This window comes from Propithecus coquereli, unplaced genomic scaffold (genome assembly GCF_000956105.1).
Source record: "Propithecus coquereli isolate 6110/MARCELLA unplaced genomic scaffold, Pcoq_1.0 Scaffold129, whole genome shotgun sequence".
Taxonomy (NCBI): Eukaryota; Metazoa; Chordata; class Mammalia; order Primates; family Indriidae; genus Propithecus; species Propithecus coquereli.
The window spans coordinates 5,462,944-5,486,901 of NW_012137080.1; the positions used below are offsets into that span (position 1 = coordinate 5,462,944).

A 23,958-nucleotide genomic window follows, 5' to 3' on the forward strand; every position below is an offset into this window, starting at 1 on the left:
GTATTAGTCCCTTGTTGCATAAATATTTTCTCTCATTCAACAGATTATTTCTTCACCCTGTTGGTTATTTACTTTGCTCTGCAGAAGCCTTTTAGTTTAATATAGTTGCATTTGCCTATTTTTGTTTTTATTGCTTGTGCTTTTGGGGTCTTAGTCATAAAATCTTGGGCTAGACCAACATCCTGAAGTGTTTCCCATATGTTTCTTTCTAGTAGTTTTATAGTTTCAGATCTTACATTAAGTCTTTAATCCATTTTTAATTGATTTTTGTATATGGTAAGAGATAGGGGTCTAGTTTTATCCTTGTGCACATGGATATCCAGTTTTCTCAGTACTATTTGTTGAAGAGGGTGTCCTTTCCCCTATGTATGTTCTTGCTGCCTTTGTTGAAAATCTGTTGGCTGTAAATACATGGATTTACTTCTAGGTTCTCTATTCTATTCCACTGGTCTATGTGTCTATTTTTATACCATTACCATACTGTTTTGGTTACCATAGCCTTGTAATGTATTTTGAAGTCAGGTAGCATGATGTCTCCGGCTATGTTCTTTTTGCTCAGAATTGCTTTGGCTATTCAAGATCTTTTGTTTGCTTTTTCTGTTTCTGTGAAGAATGTCATTGATATTTTGATAGGGATTGCATTGAATCTGTAGATTGCTTTGGTTAGTATGATAATTTTAAACAATATTAATCCTTCCAATCCATGAACATGGAATGTCTTTCCATTTGTTTGTGTCCTCTTCAGTTTTTTCCATCAGTGTTTTGTAGTTTTCCTTGTAGAGATCTTTAATTTTTTGATGAAATTTATTCCTAGGTATTTTATTTTCTTGGTAGCTGTTTTAAATGGGTTTGCCTTCTTGATTTCCTTTTTAGCTAGTTCTTTATTGGTGAATAAAAATGCTACCGATTTTTATATGTTGATTTTGTATCCTGCAACTTTACTGAATTTGTTTATCAAATCTGAGAGTTTTTAGTGGAGTGTTTAGGTTTTTCCAAATATAAGATCATGTCATGACTTCCTCTTTTCTAATTTGGATGATTTTATTTCTTTCTCTTGCCTGATTGCTCTGGCTAGAACTTCCTATACTATGTTGAACAGGAGTAGTGACAGTGGGCATCCTTGTCTGGTTCTAGTTCTTAGAGAAAGCCTTTTCACCTTTTGCCTATTTAGTATGATATTAGGTGTGGGTTTGTCATATATCTTTTGGCCATTTTTGAATCAGGTTTTTTGTTTTTTTGTTGTTCAGTCAGGTAGTACTTTGAGCCTATATAAATACCCTCTTTCTCATTTAACTTTAAATCACCAGTTTTAGCATCCTTTGATGCCTCCTGGCTGAATTATTACTATGATAGTTGCCAAGTGGTGATTTCCTAATTTCATCATTCCCTCTATATTTATCATTTGGCTTTCTCTTTCATGGAAAAGCCTTCTTCTTTCCTGATTAATTTACTCATATATTTACTTAAATCATCATGACTTGCTTTCCTATTGTTTGAAATAGGCTATAATCTGTTATTATCATTATTTATTTTAATGTTCCCATGGTCCCAGACTTGGGTAGTGGGATCCCTTTAAAGCTGGCCTCTGTGTTCTAGTAATGTATACCTATTAGTATTTGAGCAGTTCTCTACTTATTAGCAAAACAAGATTTTCATGCTCATTTTGTACCTTTCCTGTTGCTGTCCTGAAATCAACCATTTTTCCAAGAAGCCTTGGTTCCTTTTAGTGGAGAATGATATTTAAAAAACAAGAACTAGGCACTAAATGTGCTCCCAGGTCCTGTCAGTGGACAAAGCAAGAGAATATATGCATGTATATATAGACACATATATCCATATTTCTGTATTCATGTATATTAAAAACTATTAGTTCATACCCATATCCTGCAATTCTAATCCAACACTGGAGGGTTCATTCTAATTTTTTTCATTTTCATATTTGTAACACTGACATCTAGAGCTTGGTTTCCACTATCTTCAATATGTATTACTTATTTTATTAATGCCTCCTGTATGTGATGATTCTTCATTTGCTTCTGCACCCTCTGTGTGGGTGCCTTCCTCATCCCACCTTGGTTCTTACACCCTATGCCAAGCTACATGCACACCCTCTTCACCCCATTTTGGGCTGCCTATGGCAGCCCCCCTTGCAGCTGTGCCCATTACCTCTCTTAGTTCTGACACCCTGTGCCAGATGCCACATGAATATCCTCTTGGCCCACTTGGGCTCTCTCACCAGGCCGGCACTACTGCCCCCCGTGAGGATGCCCATCTCATCTCTTTTTGTCTCTGATATTCCAAACCTGCTCCATGACACAAACCTGTCCTGTCATGCTCAAGTTTGTCAACCTGTGCTGTTTACCTTCCTCCCCCATGAAGATGCCTACCTTGCTCAACCCCTCCGAATGGCTTTCAGGTTGAATTATTCAGGGCCAAGGATGCTAAATCTACAATGCATCGGACAGTCCCACACCATGAAGAATTTTCCCACCCTAAAGGACAATAGTCCCCATTAAGAAGCTCTGACATGAAAGCCTAGAAACAGAAAGGAAACAGAGAGAGTATATATGACCATGTGTCTCCAACACAGTCTAAGGAAAGACATGAAATCAGAAATCCAGGTAATAGCAAGCCACTTTGCCATTTATTCATTCAGAAAGAATGTGTTGATTGTTTGCCAAATTTGTGGCTAGCAAAATCCCTGGGGAATCAGAGATGAATGAAAAATGTGCCTGCCTTTAAGGAGTGCCCAGCCTAGTCACTGTGGATGAAATGCTGCATTTTGTCAGCTCTAAGAGGCAAGCAGTTGCAAGACACACCATTGTTTTGCGTACCAAGAAACAAAAAGCCCGCCAATAGAGCTATAACATGATTCTTATCCTTTGGAGTTTTTATTTTATACTTGTTGATATTAATATTTAGGTTCTTCTCGTGTTTTTACAACTATGAACAATGCAGTAACGAGTTGGCTTACACTGGAATATGGGCTTCATGCCAGGCACCATGCCTTGGCTTTCTTGCTCACTGCCATAGCCCTGGCATAGTGCCTGGCTCAGAGCAGACCCTCAATACATATTTTTTGAATGGATGAATCTATATATTTAGGAAGGACTTGTTCAAGTTTATCTGTAGAATAAATTTCTCAGATGTGAAGTTATGCTCTCTCTCCAGCCATTCCTCTTCCTGAAGTACCTTAAATGGACTTCTACTCATTGAAGTCCATACAGTCAACCCTCCGTGTCTGTGAGTTCCACATTCATGGATTCAACCAACTATGGATTGAAAATATTCAGGAAAAAAATTGTGCCTGTATCGAACATGTACGGACTTTTTTCCTTGACATCATTCCCTAAACAATACAGTATAACAACTATTTACATCCATTTACATTGTATTAGTTTCTATAAGTAATCTAGAGATGCTTTAAAGTATATGGGAGGATATACATATGTTATATGAAAATACTATGCTATTCTATATCAGGGACTTGAGCATCCTCAGATTTTAGTATCAATGGGAGATCCTGGAACCAGTCCTCCAGTGATACTGAGGGACTATGTAGATAAGATTATATTCAAAAGAAGGAAGCACAGCAAGAAGCAAATAATTTCTGAAATAAATTTCTTACAAAAAACTGTAAATGGAGGGCACAAAGTAATGGAAAAGACAATGCCCCCAACAACTTTAAAAAATATTCCTATGATTATAAAAGGTATATACACACACAATGAAAATTTGGAAAATGAAGAAAAGTATGAAGCTGGGAAAAAGAAATCATCCATAGTCCAGTACAAATAATCATGGTAACATTTTGGAGACTTTCCTTCCAGAGGTATAGATATGGATATAGATATAGAGTCCAATTAATTATTTTCCTACCACCAGACACTTAGATTACTTCTAATGTTTTGCTACTTTAAAAATCCTATGACAAATGTTCTTATACCTAAATTCGTGATTAATTTGATGATTATTTCCTTGATAGATTCTTAGCACTAGATTGGGTGAAATGAAGGAGACATTTTCAGACTATTGGTACATATGAGGTATCTCCAAATTGCCTTAGACAAAATGACAAAGACATAGACTTAAAAAGTATATACAAAAATACAAACCAATTAAAATGAATATAAGAATTGTGTCTTTTTCACTAAGTACAATCATATCTCAGTATACACAGGGATTTTGTTCCAGAACCCCCCACGGATACCCAGATCTGTGGATGCTCAAGTCCCTTATATAAAATGGCATAGTATTTGCATATAACTTATGCAATCCTCCCATATACTTTCAATCATCTCTAGATTACTTGTAATACATAATACAATGCCTACACATCACTTGATTCAATGTAATACTTGGTGCATGGCAAATTCAAGTTTTGCTTTTTGGAACTTTGTGGATTTTTTTTTTTCCTAACTATTTTTGATCCATGCAGAACCCATGGATACAGAGGGCCAACTGTATACTGATCCTATTCTTTTGCTTTTTGTTAAGAAATCCAAGAGCCAAATTTGAAACTTAAGCACAGCATCTATGTTGAGTTTAATTTTGACACATTTATATTCTTCTTTCCTTCAAACCTAGTTTTCTGTGTGTATATTTCCAAATAGAATGTATATGTTGTAAGCCTTCTCAAACTCCTTGGTGAGTAACCATAAAGACACAAACAATGGTAGGATCTTGCTATTTTCATCCACAAGTGCACTTGAATGAAACCCGTGGTCATGACTAGTTAAGCTCCACCCACCTTTTCAAGGGGAGAACGTGGAGCAGCAGTTGTCATGGATAGCATTATCTTGTTCTCAACTTACACTAAAGTGTCACTGTCTTCATCAGAGAGTCCTCCTGGCTTTCAAATCTCCCTCAATTCCCTTCTTTTTGGGTTAGATACAGCAGCAAACTCCCGGATAAATCCAGCAGGCTCTGCCTCGATCCTTCAGGTTTTGCCCAAAGAGAATCTCTTAAATTTAGGCAACAATGACTCCTGGGAGTTTTATGTCCAGGTTGTTGATTCTTACTCAATGTGCCTAAAATACTGCACATTTACATTTAAAAAATAGTGTGAAACTATGCTGTGAATGAGTACACCAGAAAAAGAATACATTTGAGTAAGATAAAAATATCTATATCTGTATATATGTTGAAAGTCGATCTTTTTAAAAGAAGATTTACTTGAAGAAAAGTGAATAGGTAATTGGAGACACCTATGGAGCTTCCAAAGGGAGGTCTGAGCATTTAGAGGTCATTGGCAAGAGTGTTTTATTCCTTTCACTGTATTTTCATCTTGAATATTTAAAGAAACCCAGTCTTTTATTATGTCTAATTTCACTCCAAAATATGCCTTTCACTTTCCTCGATACAGAAAAATTGCTATCCCTACGTATAAGTATGCTTACCCAGTGCATTTAGCATTTGTGTTATTCCTGTTATTGGTAGTATTTGGACTACCCATGGTGCCAAGAAAGAGAAACTGAGAGGAAGTATGATGTTTAAAGGTAAGTCACCCAAATGTAGTGAAGACAAAGAAGAAACTCTTGAATGGCTCTGGTGAGTACTGAAAGAGACTTCGTGTGAGGCGGGGAGCTACCCGGATTTTGAGAGGAAAAAGGAGCAGAGGATGATAGGGCTTGTCCGTGGTTCCTCTGAGGGGCATAAAGGGTGGGGGAGCGGCAATAGACGCTCTGTTCTAGCTGTCACGTGTGTAACTGACACCACCGCGACAGTGATGCCGTTCACAAAGCCAGAGGGCTGAAAACAGAATCAGCTTTACTCTTCTAAAATAGAGCCTAAGACAACTTATTTTGACTAATGACAGATAAACTTTTTCCAGATGTTTTCAAATGTTCTCTGCCCAATCCAGCGATTTTTTTTTTCAGTCAAATTCAAGTATGAATATCTCTGTTTCAGTTTGTTTTGCAAATACCATCTAGGCATTCTCTTTCCATTCTTTCTCCTACCCCACTGTCCCTTGATCTTGAATGTGAGAAAGAGTGGGTCTGGTGTGTGTGTGGGGTGGGGTTTGCATGTGGGATGGCCTGGAAGGTATACTTCCTTCTCGTCTTGTATGTTTCTTGGCATGGGTGATATGGGAAAGACTGTTAGTTGTTTGTTTATCAATATCAATTTTTTTATAGAAATAGAACTCCCGATTTTTAGCTGGACACATCATGTCCACTTTGAATAAACACAACAATTGCAGTCAGCTGTGGCAGAAGAGAAACGTACAACTTTCAAGTTGTATCATTCTTTCTTCCTTTTCCTGAGCTAGAATTCAGACATCGCAGTGAACCATCTTGGACACGCAGATATAGACAGCACCCTAAGAATGGTGGTTCTGGGATAGAAGGGTTTCTGGACAGCCTCACGGGGCAGAACTACCATATCCGCCCTGGACTGTCTACCCAAGGCTGTTTTGTGACAGAGAAATAAATTTATATTTGCTTAAGCCATTGTAAATTTGGGTCTTTGTTACAGCAGCTGAACTTGTATCCAAACTAGCACTGTGGTGTTAGGAGGTGTAACTGGATGTTACACGTGCAAGAAACTTAATCAGTAGGTGCCAAAGGTGTTGAAAGGTGGATGGATCTGTACTCTATGGAGGTTCCCAGAAGCAGAAATACTGTCTCCATTATTAATAAAGAAGTAACCAAGTCTTTGAAGAGCATATTAAAAGTGTAGGATTTCCATGTAATGCAATACCTTGAAATGCATTGGAGATTAAAACAATTGTTTATCACTGTAATTCAATAAACAACTTAGTGCATTCCCTAGAAGAAATGATGAAAACTCCATCCCAATACTCCTTGGCTGACCTTAGTATCAATTTGGTGTTTAGTATCCCATGTTTATGGAATCCAGATTTCAAGGAGGAAGGATTAATGAACATGTTTACTGACTGTTTAGAAGAATACATCATAGAACAGCGAATATTCTTAAGTTAGGGAGAGAAAGCAATGTGTCTGTACTTTGCAAGTTTATAGACATGTTTCAAAGCCAAAGGGCTGAACTCTTTTGGCCGTCCAAACAATAGCTATCCAAACAAGCGATAGTCGTCCAACTAGATTTCCACCTCTCAGAGTTCATGGAAATTACCAAGTGTCATTCGGTAGGTGTAGGAGATATATGGAAACAGGTTATCAGAATTTCGTCATGTCCTTGGGCTTTGAAAATAATCCTTATTCCTTCCAAGCACATTTAGATTGCGTGTACTTTGCAAAAAGTTAAAGTCTCCAACCAAAGGTGAAACACATCCTTTGCCTAGAATGAATGTATTATTTAATCAACTGAAATCATTAAAACCACCTACATCATCACCAATGTGAGGGTTTTGGCCAATGCCCTGGAATGGATTGGGGATGTGCCCGGCACCCTCCCACTCAGTATGCATCTGGAAGCTCTCCCTTCCTTTCAGCCCAGAGAGAGTCTGTGTCTGGGGCAGGGTGGGGAGTCTGTGTCATCTGGGAAGCACAGGATGCATGTCAATCGCTCTGTTTGGTTGGTGACACAGACACGCTGCCCCTTTCTCCAATCACTACGCAGGCCTTTCCTGGGCCAGGCAGGAGAACTCCTGGCAACATCAATTTGCAAAGTACTTTACAGCTTACAGAGTTTTCTATGTTATTTCTTTTTATAGTGCCAGGAGCTACATTTAGATGGTTGATTTGATCCTGGTGTTTGGACCTTCCAACCACATCATTTTAACTGACTAATCAACAAAGATGTGTAGAACTTCCCTCCTGGATCCACGAAGAAATGGGCCCAGGAATCCCCCAAGCTGGAAACTCTCTGGCTTTTTTACTGGTGATGGCTTCGGATACTGTCATCATCCAAGGCATCAGGGACCTCTCTTCATGAACATTTCTTTGTACACATTTCCTCCTTACCCAGCTAGTTGTTTAAATTGGCCTTTTTATGTAACAAGTTCAGATGTTGGAGAGTGCCTCTAATATCAGCAGACCTGTTAGTCTGTTTTTGTTGTGGTTCATTTTATTAGCCTTAGCTTAACCCACTTATCAGACAACTGTAGGTTGTTAAGGTATTTCACGTCTCAGCTAACTTTACCAACCTATGGCTTTTGGTCACGGAGGAAGCAAAGTCCTTTTTAGCCATTGTGACCAGATCTGTCTCTTAGGACCAGGACAGGCTATACCCCCAGCAGCCTCTTGACATCCCTTTGACCTTCCCTTCGTAGATCGCAAACCTGGCTTCCAGTGGACACTCTGAACTACTGCTTTTTCTCTGTTACATTTATTCAGGAATTTTGTGGCCCACCTACCTTGACCAATTCCTCATTTTTTCTGGTTCTGCTAATTCTTAGCAGCGTCTCTTCTACTCAGCATGCATGCCCTCATCAAATTGACACACCCAAGTCTCTTATTATTTGTATGTCTGCCTGTCCATGAGTATGGGCAATTAACCAGCTTTTGCTGAATATCACTGTGAGCATTTCAACTTCAGGTTAATATTGTGTTACCTTTCTGCATGGAAACAGGTAAAAATTCATGCTCACTCCAGAGCCTGGCACCATCCCTGGCATTTTTTGGCTCCTACCTTGCACAGTGGTCCCTGTCCCACTCACCAGCAATCGAGGAGATGACGACAATGCTTCCATTGCTCTGCTTCAGCATGGGCAAGGCGGCTACACTCACGACCACATAGCTGAGGAAGTTGACCTCCATGCTTTTGCGCACGTAGTGAATATCATTATGAAATAAATTCAAAGAAGTGTTGGTGATGTGGTTGAGAATGAGCATGTCTAGTCCCCCTGCAAGAGATGGCTGTGTTGAGAGAAACCGTCTGGGGTTAATACCTTCTCCCTTCCCCTCCCAAAAGCTCTTTGGCGATCCCTATGGCAAAGCTCAGAGGAGGTGGGGAGAGAAGCAGCCTCACCCAGGAGCTTTCCTGCTTTGGCAACAAATTGCTCTGCGAAGGTCATGTCTTCCATGGTACCAGCAATGTAGTGCGCTGAGGCTGCTCCAAGCTCCAGGCAGTGGGACACCACCTGCATGACAGCAGAATAGCATCAGTCCTGGCTGTGGACTTTTGGGGACAGTCTCTGAAGTAACGGGGGTTCAGATGAGAGATTGCTCACAGCCCTGTTTCATGTTGCTAAATACAACCCTTGTGATCATTGTCCTTTGTCTGAAATATTTTCTAGAACATGATGGGGTTTAAATGGATAGGTCATCACTGTGCTGGGATTTAAGTCCATGCTTTATGTCCTTGGGTTTCTGTGAGTAGATGTTTCTGAATGTATTATGGGTATGGATGCTGGTTACTCCATGGGTAGCTCTAGGTTTGTGAGTGTTTGTATATCCTTGAGTTTGTAAGTTTATGAGAGGGCATGTGTCTGAGAATCTGCGTGCTTATAGGGATATGTATTTATGAGTAGGTATTTTGATATCTGCAAACATCTCTATATGTCTATGGTTCCATGTGTAAATGTGCATGACTATGCATGTCTATCAGCATATATAGCTCGAGAATCTTGTGGCTGAATATACACTGTGTATATATATACGAGCGAATGCTTAGATTCATACTTTTATATGTGGGTGTTTCAGTATTTGAACCTGCATATGAAAGTGCAAGATTAGGCATGTGTGTGTGTCTGTCTTTGTATGAATGTGCTAGCTTCTGTGTATATGTGAGCATGTAGAGTGTATGTATATGTGAGCATATATGAGAACACATCTGGGCATAGGAGGGTGCGTGTGTTTGTGGGCATAGAACCCTCACCTTTTGTAGATTTTCTTTTGACCTCGCTGTCAAAACAACATGCGCTCCCATCCTGGCAAGATGATAAGCCATCTCTTCGCCGATCCCTCTGCTGGCCCCTGTGACAATCACTTTCTTTCCCTGGAGCATCTCTGGGGAAGCCCAAAAGGAAGTGAGGATCATACCCAACTTGGCACCAACTTTCCCTCTCCCTCTCTGGATACGGGCAGCTCTATCTCAATTTCTAACCTCGAGGGTTACAAGCCCAGATCAATTTGTCTCAAACTGCATAAATCACCGAGAGAGCAGTTCATGTCTTTCATAAACATGCTCTCACGTGGGGGTTTGGCCTGGTTGCTCAAAACCAAGGCTCCCTGCTGTCATTTCTAAAAATCTTCATGGACTGAGATCATAGGACAAGGCCAGAATAGTCGTGGTTCGGCTAAAACGCCGGAGTTCCAGACATTTCTGGACTCATCCAATTTTGTTCAATTGAAAGAAAATTGAAAAAGGAACCAAAACACATGTGTTCATAGCAATTCCAGGGATTTCCCCTCATTCTGTGTAGTCATCAACTCCAGAGTATTTTTTTGCCTCCCACTTATCAGTCTCTCTGTTGAGCCCAATTATCTTGCTGAGTTGTAAATTTGGGTATTACCCTCCTTTTTGTAGGAGATTGGAAATTGCTCTCCATTAAGGGTGCCAAATAAAGCACGGACTATTTGGCAAGCTTTTGGCTACACGATTACCCCTCCCCACACCCCCCCTGCCCACATCCTGTAGCTGGAGGACATAGAAATACAGTCCCAACTCAGGGGACTCTGAAGATCAAGAACACATCTTGATCCTCAGGAACACTCCAGCATCCCTTTGTTTTTTAACCTCTTCCTCAAAAATGAGACACATTGGCACTTACCTGGTCTGAATTTCTCATTTGCGGAATAGTAGCTGTAGGCCAAGAGGAGCACCAGAGCGGGGAGGAGATATTTTTTCATAAAAGCCATCAGACAGGGACCTGGCCCAAATAGACCTGTAGGACACACAGAGAGAACCTACAGAGCTTTCTACAACCTCCTAGGCAGGCAGCAGCCTCTGAATTGTGACATCAGGGAGGCTGGAGTAGTCTCAGGCAGTGCTAGCCAATTTCCCTGTCAGAGCAGCGATTGGCTTTGGGTGGGATCCCATTTGTCCCTGGCAGCCTGCGTGGTGGATTTCATAATGGACAATGTTTACTCCATTTCATTGAGCAAGAGGAGACTTCCAGATGGCCAAGCTCATGACTGTACAGGACTGGATTCCTGAGCATCCCTAGCCCGAGTCCATCTTCCTCTTAACACCGTTTATGTCAGGGATCAATGGTCTTTCAAAAGTGGTTTGTCAAAGGCAGAGAGAGAGGAGCGTGTGTGGGGCTTCTGGGGGAAATGTGAGTAATAGCAAAGAGCTAAATTCAGGCCAAATCTCACTCTCAGTCCTACCCCCAGTCAGAAGCAATTAAAAATAACGGCATAAAACAGCAAAATATGCTTAAGAAAAAAACGTGCACCTCTTGGGGAGGAAAAATAGAAGCAAACAAGCCCTATAAGCCCCGCACTCAAATTCAATGAAAAAGTATTGCAACATCAAAGGGAGATTGCAAGCCAGCCAGAACCCAGGTGGCAGGAAACCCAAGACCGGTTCAAGACACTCAGGCTACTACAATGGAACGTACGCGTATTACTTTAACAGAGAATAAAGAAGAAATAGTGAGTGTCAAGAAAAAAGGCACGAAGCTGTTATACTGGGTCTTGTAAATGCTATAGAGGAATAAGAAACATGGAGAGGATGCTAGGAAGAGGAGACCTGGGGAGAAAGAAAACAGAACTGGCACTATTGGAGTGGAACTAGCAATACTGAAATGAAACCAGTCCCGAACGCCCACATCTCAGCTAAAAATAGATCTAATAACAGTAAAAGGACCAGGGAGGAGAAACCCCAGCAATTTAGACTTTATTATCAGGGAAATGTAAAAATAACCACCTCAGTATGTCTGTAGCAAGAATTCATTAAGGAACAATCCTCAAAGGAAGAATTTAAGATATGTCATTGTTAAGTTTTTCAATTCAAAACCAACCAACCAAATCCTGAAAATTGCCCCATCACAGAGCAGTCCTGAGTTCTGCTAGTTACCAATAGAGCAGGGAAAAAATTTAAATGTGATAATGAGCATGAGTGCTTTGGAGGAGGGACAGGAGTTGGGGGTAGAGGGACAGAATTTATACGAGGTTAAGGGAAATTGAGTTATGAGCCGAAGTACAGTATCTGGAAACACTCAGTGAATTTTCACTTCGGAGTAAGAGAAAATAATTTAAGACTCAGAGGAGATGAAACAATTTGTCAACAAAGGTCCACAGCTGTGAAGTCCACTTCCAGAAAACAGTGGAGATTTGAGAACAGGCGAGGGCTAGATAGAGCTCAAAGTCCATGGAGGACAAAAATAGAAAAAAGATAAAGTTCAAGTGAAAATTAGATCACATAACTTCAGAACTGCAAGATACATCTGTGTAACTTCATAAAGGTCTTTATGCTACTAAGTTACGTTACAGATTGGACTCCACTTTCATCCCTAGAGGGAAGGAATTATAAAGTTTATTTGCTTAATCCTATACTGTTCATCGTAAAATTACAGGAAACAATGAACATTTGCTTTAAAATATGATGCTGCCGAAATGATAGAAAGATGGGCGGACGAGGGAAGTTTATTGTCTGATGAAAAAGAAATGAATTTTAAAGTCCATGACAGAAATCGTAAATTTAAAGAAAGCAAAAATAACAATGAGTAAGATAACTGCAGGATAACAGAACACAAGACAAATGCGTCAACAATTGCTGATTGTTGGCTCCATTAAAAAATGAAGTCCAACATTGTGCAGCCTCAAAAGACACATTTAAACCCAAAGACACAAACAGATTAATAATTAGATGACCTAATAGCTATGATGCCGGAAAATAAGGATATAGAAACAGCATCCGATGAAGTGATTTTCATGGAATTAGATAAAATAATTGCTGCATAGAGTGCACTGATGAGAAACGAGGACACTAATGGTAGATGATACGTTGTCTTAGCATTTTTCAAACTTTCTGGTCTCAGGACCCTTTTACACTCAATAATTATTGAGGACCTCAAAGAACTTTTGCATGTGTACTATTTACCTATTGCTATTGCTATTGGTGCATTAGAGATTAAGGCTGAGGGTTTTTTTTTTTTTTTTTTTAAGTAAGGAATAGATAAGCATACATTCCACTGGCAGTCAGGGCAATGTCATTATTACACATCCTGTAGCCTCTGGAAAAGTCAAAGAATGTTATAGTATGATTATGAAAATAGTCGTACTGTCACCTTCCCAAGAGGGTCTCGGGGACCCAGGGGACTGCACTTTAACCGTATTATGTAATCAACACCCAATCCATTGTGTATCCTATTTACATGGCTGGTTCTCTCATTAGCTTGTAAGCTCCCGGAGGAAGTGGATTATGTCTTTTTCATCTTTGTTTCTCTCCATTCCTGCCAGCCTTGCTCCACAATAGGCGTTCGATAAACTTTGGTGTTTAACGTTTTTGAGATGCTGCAGCAATGAGAAAATTGCCGTCTTCTTGGAGCCTGACTTAATCCAGGCAAATCACTGGGATTCATCATTCTGGTCGGAGCGGATCAATCCCAGCCCCTAAACCCTCTTCCCAGGGTTGTCATCAAATTAAAAAGATAATACTAAATAAAGACAAAAGGAAATACAACTGTTTCAATCAGCATTTATTTCAAGTCAGATTTACCCTGATGCGGTCAAGTTCTGTTCCCTGCCACAGCAAGGAAGCTAGCTGCTCACTCCACTCCTGGCTGCCCCTCCTTTGTAATGCACTGACCATCGACCTTCTAGAACAAGCTTTCAGCAAATACCTTCAACACGACCCGGCACTTTTCAGATAACCACCCAGAATGTGCTCCTCGCCGGTGGAGGTGCGTGCCAGAGCCCAGCCGGGAATTCTCTCTGATGTGATCATTGGCACTTGATTAAATCAGGTCAAGAGCAAGCAACAGGGTGAGAAGAACGTAGGGGTTGAATGGATGGGAAAGAGAAAGGCACTGGGGGACCGTCCAGGTCCGGGAGGACCCACAGGAGATGGCAAAAGTGGGCGGAGGAGCAGCCAGAGGGGAATTTCCATGCATTTGGCGTGGAATGTCCATCACGAAGGGACACCTGTCATTGCTAAGGCAGCAGCTGTAGTGCTTTTCATGACTGCCTGGTAGCTTTGTTAAGAAAGTGGCCTCTTACTTCTGAAAACGAATCCTGCCGGCGGCACCGTGGGCACAGCTCAGAGTAAAAAGCGGGCGAACACCCTGGGTTCAGAGGTTCTGCCTTCCCTGGGAGAGTAACATCGCAACCTTGAAACAGGAAAGGATCTTAGCGTTATATAAGAAGGCATAAAATTCTCTTTCTCTCCACCCCCACCGCAGCTCCTCAGGTCTGATTTTAGGAACTCGTAAGTCTGTGCCACAGCTGCCAAAATCCACTCCCTGCTACAGAAATGACTATAATTTTCTATAATTTTATGCAATAACGGATACCCTCCTCCTTCCCTTCCTCCCATTCTTCCCCTCCCCTGCACGTCTAAGGAGGGGAGAAGATCTCATCTGTCAATCCTTCTGTGCGCCCTGCTCCCAGTGGGCAGACTTACTCCTGTGTTCCGCCTAATGGCATCTCAGATCCGGGAAAATGAAGTAGGCACGGGACACGTTACCCTGTGTGTGCTGTCCCGTCCCCGCCTGGCACACGCGGTCTGTGCCAGGGACTGAGGGAGCAGGCTACCTGGACCTCATTTGCCTGGACGAGCGCTCTGAGGCCAGGGGCATGCTCTGTGCCCTGCCTCCAGTGGGGGTGGGGCAGGGACCGTTCTAAACGCGTTGCAGTTTAAGTGTCGCTGTTTCTCCCTCTGGCCTAGCTCCCAGGGACTCACATCGGAGCCCAGGGGAGAGAGGGAGCCACATAATAACTAAAAAAGTGACTCCCTCGCAGGTTTGGAGAAACATTGCCAGCGTGGGGAGTGGTGGGGGAGCCCCACACAGGTGAGAGGACTGATGCCAGCACGGCCACCCCCCAGCTTTGGCCCATGTCACGTTTTTTCTTAGTTGGTCAGCCCAGCCTTCAGGAAACACATCAAGGTGGCACAGCAGCCTCAGCCAGGTGGGTTTCTTGAGGTGCCAGGGACTTCAGCATTAGAAGGAAGTCACCTCCCTCTTGTGGGAAAGAGGGTGGCCAGAGTTAGCAAAGAGAAATACAGAATGCCCAGTGAAATGTGACTGTCAGATAAACGACAAATACTTTTTTTTTTTAAAGGATATCTATCTGTGATGGACAGACAGATGGGATAAACTATTGAAAGAAACATATTTATACTAAACGATTGAAAGGAACATACGTATACCAAAACATTATTTATTGTTCATCGGAAATTAATATGTAACTGGGTGTCCTGTGTTTTATTTGGCAGCCTTAGAAATAGCACAGGGCTTTGGAAACACCGAGAAACTGTGATTTACACGTGAAGAAAACACTCTGGACCGTGGCTACTGGTAGCCGTCTCTTCTACCTTCACCACAATAGAGCCCAGAAGCCCAGCCACAGAGAACCCCCAAAAGGGCCCTACATAGGAAAAGAATAGGTATCACGTGGTGGCTGAGTGGAAGATTCATCTACTAACATTTATTTAGTTAGGTATTAATTGTTGGTCAGGTACTATGATTTTTTTTTTTTGGCAGGGGGACAGTCTCTCTCTGTTGCCCAGGCTAGAGTACAGTGGTGTCATCATAGCTCCCTGCAACCTCCATCTCCTGGGCACAAGCAATCCTCCTGCCTCAGCCTCCTGAGTAGCTGAGACTACAGGCATGCACGACCACACCTGGGCAATTTTTTCTATTTTTAGTAGAGATGGGATCTCGCTCTTGTTCAGGCTGGTCTCAAACTTCTGGCCTCAAGTGATCCTCCTACCTCGGCCTCCCAGAGTGCTAGCATTACAGGCGTGAGCTATTGTGACTGGCCCAGGTACTATGAATTAGAAAACAAATGAAATGCTCTCTAAGCCCTAGTAGAAGATGACATGGAAATAAACAAAATGTATGAAGTGTCACCAGTGCACTGATGGAAGTCTACAGCAGTGGCGTAGAGTAGGAAATAGTTCGTTCCACACATGGGCTGGGCAAGCAGGAGAGGCTTCCAAGAAGAGGTTAACCTCAATCCATATTGAAATATGAGCAGGCGTGCTCCAGGCAAATGTAGAAGGGTAAGCGTGAGCACCCAGTTGGGTTCCAGGAGTGCAGTGGGGAGGGGAGGGTTGGTGTGTAGAACATTCCATGCAGAGGAAGCTGTGTGAAAAACTAGAAGGAGGTGTGAAAGAGAATGGCGTGTTTGGGAAACCGCGAACAGTTCCATATGGCTGGATCCCTGAGGTTTACGAGGTGGGGGTTCCATGGTGAGAAATAAGCTTGGAGAAATAAGCAGGGGCCACCCCTTTGAGGCCCTTGCGTGGTCCCTGCTCGAGTCTGCAGTTCTGGCCTTTTATTTCCACTCGTGAAGCCTCTGCCTTCTGTGGCCTCTTTATTCCCATCCCAGAACTCTGCTTGTCTACTGGTCCTCTGTGTCCCCTCATTGCCTTCTGCAGAAAATTCTGGATCCTCCGTACCCTTCAGGCTCTGCGATCCAGCCCCACTCCCTCCATCAACACTACTCTCCCTGCCCAGTGGCACTGGCTGTGACTTTTTCCCTGAGGGCTCGCAGCCCCCCCGGAGCCAAGCCCAGCAACGTTATCCTCGGGCTCCCCCATGCCCAGCGGAATCTTTCTACCCTGCCTTCCTCTCTTTGGTTCTGTTTACACTTACCTGACTTCTCAGCGTCACCTGCCACTGTTACCTCTCCTCCTGGCCCGAAACATGCCCTCCCCTTGGCTTCTGTCAGTTCACTCCCTGTTTCCATCCCCAGCTCCAGGCAACCAATAATCTATTTTCTGTATGTAGATCTGCCTTTCCTGGACATTTTATCTTAGTGGAACCACACAATATGAGATCTTTTGTGTCTGACTTCTTCACTTAGCATAATGTTTCTGAGATTCTTCCACATCGTAGCATGTATCATTTATTGCCAAATCAATTCCTTCGTGTGGGTATACTACATTTTGTTTATCCATTCGCCATTCACAAACATTTGGAATTTTCCCCTTTTGGGTTGTTATAAATAATGCTGCAATGAACATTGGTGCGAAAGTCTTTGTGCGGACGTGTGTTTTTATTTCTCTTGGGTATATAACCAGGAGTGGCCTTGCTGGGTTGTATGGTAAATTTATGTGTAGCAATTTGAGAAACCGCCAAGCTGTTCTCCCATGACTTTGTTCTTTTTACCCACCATTTCCCAGTGACTTCTATTTCAATCGATGGCTTTACCATCCATCTGATTAATAATCTAGAACCCTAGATGACACGAATGTTTGAGGGTCGGGCAAAAGAGGAGGGCCAGCAGAGGAGGACAAGAAAGAGCTGGGAGCAGGAGGACCAGAGGGAATGTGGAGCCCGAGGAGGACCAGTCTTGGTGAGACGGGCGAGGTCCAGGAGGGTGAGAAGTGGCAAGGACACATGGGATCTGGCCTAAAGGGATCACTGGAGATGAAGCCAGAGGGCTCTGCAGGAGCTACAGGGGAATGCCGTGGGCGGCAGAGAGAAGGGACCTGAGGAAAGACAGTGTTGAATGGAGCGTGGGGGCGTCCATCTGAGAAGCACTCAGGTCTGAAGGAGGGTTTCGATTTTGGGAACAGGAATGAGTTGAGTTTTTATTCATGTGTTTTTGAGTATGTCCTCTGTGCCAGGCGCTGAGCATCATTTCTGCTTGTGGGAAAGAGCCAATAGAGCCTGAGCACAGAATCACGGGGCTGGGGCATGATTTATGATTTATGAAGTCTGATTCCGGATGATCTGGCACAAAGCTCTGGAAAAAGGAGACCACTTCTTTTGAGAATTGAGGAAATAAAGAAAGGGCGAGTCTTGAACCCTTGCTTTCTGCTTCCCAATGCAGTGAGCTTTTTAGTCTGGCTCGTTTTCTGCCTTCCATTTTTGGAAGGTGCATAAATGCGGCGGCTTCCCATCTATCCACATCTCCTGGGGGAAAGCGACGAAGAGGGAGGTGGGGACTTAAATTCCTCAAGTGTTTCCTGTTTCCTCTTTCTCAGTTTTGACCACAATATCTACCTCTCATTCTCATTTCTGCCTTGTCTTGCTCCCTCCTAATCTTTATATATTCACACCTTTAAGGCAAGAAAGTTTTCCCAGGTTTCACTTTCCATTTTATGTCTGATGGGAGGGTTCACGAAGTTTGAAGGCTTGGAAACAGCCCCGCAAAATGACCTACTAGGGAACCCAAGGAGAATTTCTAGGTTTAGGACGCTTAGAGTTGTAACAGGCTCCTGCCAGCAGAGGGGGCCCCAGGGTTGGGAGAGAGAGCTCAGAATGTAGCGGTTTAAAACCAGAAATGGGGACTTCCTTTCTGGCAATGTTGTCAGCAGTCCAGAGGGATTTACGGGTTAAGTTAAAATAAAAGAGGATGAAAGAGGGAAGGAAGGAGAAAGATAGATTCGTAATACACCGACATATACACAGAAACATTGACACACACATAAAATACTTATAACCCGATTCCCTCGCCCCTCTCTACACACACTCCCAATTTCTGCTCTAGTTTAGTGGTTCCCAAACCTCGCTGGAACTAAGGACAGATTATTAGACACCACGAAGGCCTGTTAAGTCAGGCTTATTAAGGGAGGGACCCAGGAAGCTGTATTTATACAAAGATTCTTTGCTTGGCCAAACAAGGCTCCTGAACCTTTTTAGGCTCCTGAACCTTCTCCTAGGCCCATGGGTGCACTTCCTTGTAAAATCTAGTTTTAGCAAAGAATCTGCTAAGTCAGTTTAGCAAGAACCCCCATTTTTTTTTTTTTTGAGACAGAGTCTCACTCTTTTGCCCGGGCTAGAGTGTGCCGTGGCGTCAGCCTAGCTCACAGCAACCTCAAACTCCTGGGCTCAAGCAATCCTCCTGCCTCAGCCTCCCGAGTAGCTGGGACTACAGATATGTGCCACCATGCCCGGCTAATTTTTTCTATGTATTTTTAGTTGTCCGATTAATTTCTTTCTATTTTTAGTAGAGACGGGGTCTCGCTCTTGCTCAGGCTGGTTTCGAACTCCTGAGCTCAAACAATCCGCCCTCCTTGGCCTCCCAGAGTGCTAGGATTAGAGGCGTGAGCCACCGCGCCCGGCCAAGAACCCCCATTTTTAATATCTGATCACCCTCACTGTCTAATCAGGTTCCTCCTCCTCCACCATCCCCCAAATGATGTCTGATCACCCAGGCCTGCATTCAGGAAGAACCCCGACCCTGTAACCCTCACCCCTGAGGTTACCTCTCAGTAATTTTCCATCCACCAATCACCACCCTGCCCTTTGGCTATAAATTCCCACTTGCCCAGGATGTATTTGGAATGGAGCCCAGCTCTGTACTGAGGTTTCTCTTTGCCTATTGCAATAGCCCTGAATAAAATCTGTTTTCACCGCTTTAGCTACTGTCCAGCTCTTGTTTTCTTTGACACTCCCTAGGTGATTCTGAAGTAACCTGTGGGCAGATTGGTGAACTTCTGCTTTAGGTAAATATTTTTAACAATACTTTGGGGCTTTGCTTTTTTTACAACGCATACAAACACTCCTTCCCTTCCTTCTAGATTCCTAATATTATAATATCACTTTAATTAAACCAATAGTCAGTATTCATATTATTATGACGAATTGTTTACAGCTGAGCAATATATGCAATCTACAATATATGCAATACTATGATTGCATTTCTTTTCTTCTATTCTTTGTTTAAATCCTGGGAGTTCATAATCACCTCGGTTTTTGTTTGTTTGTTTGCTTTTTTAGTTGTCCATGTTCTCCAAACCCTCTGACAAGAGCTATAAACCTCAAATGAATAGGTCAAGTTAATTGGATAACCTATCAGTTCCTTTATTTTTTTTTCTTGGAGACATCACTCCTTAAACCCTCAGTCCTCCTGTTCCAATCCGGCCCAGGATCTTGATAGGCCAATATCTGGGACATCCCTTTGCCATTCATTACCTGGGAACTCCTATTTTTCTCCTTCTTGATTTCCTCCCTCATGTATGGTAGGGAAATTTTTTTGAAACCTTGTGTACAGGAGTGATATTTCAGTTTTTTAACATTTTTATGAGGGCATTAATCCATCAGACCCTGGCCACATAAAAACCAGTGTGGCAGTTCCAGTAAGCTCTTATCTCCTTGTCCTTATGTTACCTTCTCTTTGATTGCTTTTTGGCTGGGTAAGAATTTCTAGATTGGAGATTATTTTTTTCTCAGAGTTGTAAGATGTTGCTGTATTGCCTTTCAGTTTCTAGCTTCCTGTGTTGACACTGAGAAGTCCAGTTGTGTTCAGATTTCTGACCCTTGATGGGTGAACTGTTTTTCTCTCTCTAGAACTTTTGGGATCATTTTAATCCTGGGGTTCTAACATTTCCAATAATGTGCTTTGATGAGAGTTTTTTTTGGTTTGTTTGTTTATTGTGTTGGGCACCCCTTGGGCCCATTCAATGTGGACATTTAAATCTTTTATTTTGGAAAATTTTGTAGAAATTATTTTTTGGTTATTTTTACTACTTTTTATTCTCTCTGTGCTGCCTTTTTGGAATTCTTATTAGAAGATGTCAGAGATCCTAGGCCTGATCTTTTAAGTTGATCATTTTATGTCTTATTTTTTATCTCTTTCCCTTTTTAGCCTACTTTCTGGGACATTTCCTGAATTTTATCTTCCAGTGCTTCATTTTAATTTTTGAACTTCCTGTTGCATTCTTATTTTAAACAGCTATTTCTTCTTCTCTGTACTTTTTAAAAAAAATTGGCTTCTTGATTTTTATTCATGGATATGCTGCTATCTTGCCTTATCTCTGGGGGGATATTGACATTGCTGTGGCCGTTGCCATTAATGATTTCTTCTGCTTTCTGGTGACTCTTGCAGTCCATTCCTTGGCTGCTGGGAGCCTCACGTACGAGGGCAGGGCTTGTCAATTTTTGGACTCCACTGTAGGATCATCCAGAAGGAACCTGGCAGTTTCACGGGGGGACCCCCAGATATCAGTGTCTGTAGTACTTGGTTGGGTCCTTTCTACCGGGAAGAATTCTTAATTCTTCTGCCTATTGCAGGCTGGGTAGAGTGAGTGGAGAGGGGTATAAGCCAGGCTGTTCATATTCTAGGAGCTGAGCCAGGAAAAGGAACTGGGGAATCTCATCTTTCAGTAGGGAGTCTTTCTCTAATCCCGCTGTTTCCACTTCCATGCCTAACTCCACCCTCTGCTGTGTCTGGTGTCCCTGAGTCTGGGGTCTCTTTGGTCAGTTTCCCCAGAAAATAAACTTTTCTTCTCCAGTTGGAGTAGCTGTGGAGGGCAGGTGTCTCCTCCTATTTTTACTCCCATTTGTCCCTCTGTTTTCTGAGGGCCCTGATGCCCGATGCCTGGGACTCTCCGAGGCTCTGTGGCTTCTTGTGGGCTTCTCATCATGAGCACTTGGGCGTCAGCAGTCTCAGGTTTGCTAAGGTCGTCACTCCTCCGTCCTTCACACCTTCCAAGGGCATTGACATTCCTCAGCTGCTGCTGTCTCTGTTGTTCCCTTTGGCCTTGCGGTTTATAGCATGTAAATTCTTCTACTGTGGTCAGTGCATTTTGTAAGGAAGCAGAAATGAATGTTTATTCAGAGTGCCACATGGAACCTTAGATAGCTTTTTTTTTTGAGTGACCTGTCAGGCTTGAAAGGAGAGGAAGCTTATAATAGTGACATCTTCTACTTCCCCTGAAGTTACCCAAGAGTCAAGAGCATGGAAATGAATCTTTTTATTAAATGATTTTAACAGAAGACAAGGGGGCAAAATATTTCATTTGTTCATTCATCCATTTTTTTCCCCAAATATTTATTGAGCACTAATTAATGCCCAGAACTGTGCTAGGTACTGGGAATATAAAGGCTCAGTAATGTGTGGTGTCTGCCTTTAAGGAGATTATAGTCAAGTGTAAGGAAAGCAGGTGAGTAAATCGAAGCTCACAATAGTATATTGTGAGGATACAAGGGTATATACAAGAGTATACGTGGAGTGCTATGAAAGTTCAGAGTGGGACATCCAAATCAGCTCGCAGTGGCAGGAAAAGCTTCTGGGAAGTGGCCCTGGAGCTAAGTTTTGAAGGCTAAGTACAAGTTATGGAGATAAAGAAATTGGGGAAAGGCATTCTAAGCAGAGGGAACTGCATGTGTTCAGGCAAGAAGTCTAGAAATAGCACGACACAGCCGAGAAACCTCAAGTAGACTGAAGTGGCTGGAGCGAGAGTCTGTGCTGGGGAGAGGCCTGCGTAAGGCTAGAACAGTCACCGTACCATAGATGTCCATGTTTGTCCAGAGCATGATCCTGGGCCTACCAACAAGAGATCCAGAAATAATAACATCTTATTCCCTCTGCGAATTTGAGCAAACTTAAAAAAAATGTTATTTGTAAAACGAGGAATAATATGGAGATTCCATAAAGAGATGAGATATGTAACACGCTGAATCAGTGGTAGGAATGTAAAATATTCTAGTTGTCCCGTGGCAAATCTGCCTTAAATCTTTCTTCTATTCCCTAGTCTACTAACAGTTATAAAACAGATTCTGGAAAAGCTTAACTATTAGGAAAATCTTTCTTTTCCTTTCTATTTCTGCCAGACAAGGATTACTTGAACATCCTTTAACTGAATATTGTATTTAATCCGCAGATGCAGTGTTTATGAACTCTTGGGCGTCTGGGGCACCTTCCTGTAAAGTTTTGGTGAATTCTTGAAAGGCCCCTGGGTGGGACCAGGAGAACTGAGTTCCAGTCTCCCCGCTACCTCTGAGGTATATGTGACCTTGGACAAGACCCTTCCCTTGCCTTGGCTTCAATTCCCTCACCTGGCAAATGAGGGGAATTAAATTAGATTACCTTTAGGATTTGTTCTAGCTCAGAAATTGGATGCAGGGAGCTTTTAGCTATACTGAAATAAGTATAAAGAAAGAGCTAAGATTTTTGGATTTTATTCTCATATTGTACTAAAGTGGGGAAGATGGATGCTTTCAAATCTTGGCAAGAAAGCAGAAGTGAGATTATTCCATCTATCCTTACCTTTCCCACCCTCCTTTCAGCCTCCAACTCTGATTAACTCACACAAACCCCAAACAGCAATACTTGCACTAAAAATACCACTTCAAGTGTATCCCTCTGATATTGGTAAGCTCTGTTGGAAAAGTTGGAGGAGCAGGACTCTTAAAAGCCAACTGTTCTGAAAACACATCACCATCGTCTAAAGATGCTTAATGAAGCACGAGTCTAGCTATTTTAATCCCTCCAACTGGCTGGATCAGTAAACCACAGCCCTCTGGGTGATACTGTCTGTTGATGGCAAATGACGGTTTGGGTAAATGGTGAAGGTGGGGAATAGCACTTCCTTTTCCTGTCAGGATTTCTCTAAATCCCTGACCTGAAAGAAGCATGTTGGAATGTTCTCTGAACAGGACCCTTTAAGGTGCAGAGGAAGGTTAGTGTCCTGTGCGGCCAGGCTGGCCTGGGATTAAAGGATAGGTGAATAATACTTGAATTTTGATTGACAAATTTAGGCTTCCCTTGGTCCATTAAATAAGACTTCTTGAGATCAAATGAGCCTTCCTCAATGCTCTAGATCTCCATATTAATAATATTAAACTAGCTGATGATTGGATGCAACATGCAGATACTAGCACTTTTAGCAATTTCTAAGAAACAGCGTAGCATTTGTGCTCTGTCATCGGTTTAAAGCTGATTTAAAAAAATGCTTACGACCTGCAATCTTTGTGTGATTCCAAAAGAACATGCAGACATTTTTTACACTGTCTTTGCAACTTTTTTGTTCCAACTTAACTTTTGTCTCAAAACGATCAGAACGCTCTCAGTGCCAGTAACAGATGCCTGGTTCCATCTGGGTCTTATCGAATCTTCCCTCCTACACATTTGAAAGCTCATCGGGCATTTCTTCTTATTTTTTTGACCAGCATTTGATAATGAAATTACTCTTCAGCCCAGCCCTCCAGTTCATTTCAATAGATTCATTATTTCAATAACTTTTTTTTTT

At 42.3% G+C, this 23,958-nt stretch overlaps 1 protein-coding gene across 1 annotated transcript in view; it reads right to left on the minus strand.

Annotated features, from left to right (window-relative positions):
• Nucleotides 1–10,869, minus strand: part of HSD11B1 (hydroxysteroid (11-beta) dehydrogenase 1) — a 28,010-nt gene extending 17,141 nt beyond the window's left edge. The window contains exons 1-4 of the mRNA XM_012638339.1: nt 10,637–10,869; nt 9,742–9,872; nt 8,893–9,004; nt 8,582–8,767 (exon numbers count right to left, since the gene is read on the minus strand). Of these exons, the coding sequence (XP_012493793.1) occupies nt 8,582–8,767; nt 8,893–9,004; nt 9,742–9,872; nt 10,637–10,724 (517 nt within the window). The 5' untranslated portion in view covers nt 10,725–10,869. The remainder of the gene's footprint in view (nt 1–8,581; nt 8,768–8,892; nt 9,005–9,741; nt 9,873–10,636) is intronic.
• Between the last annotated feature and the right edge of the window lie 13,089 nt (nt 10,870–23,958).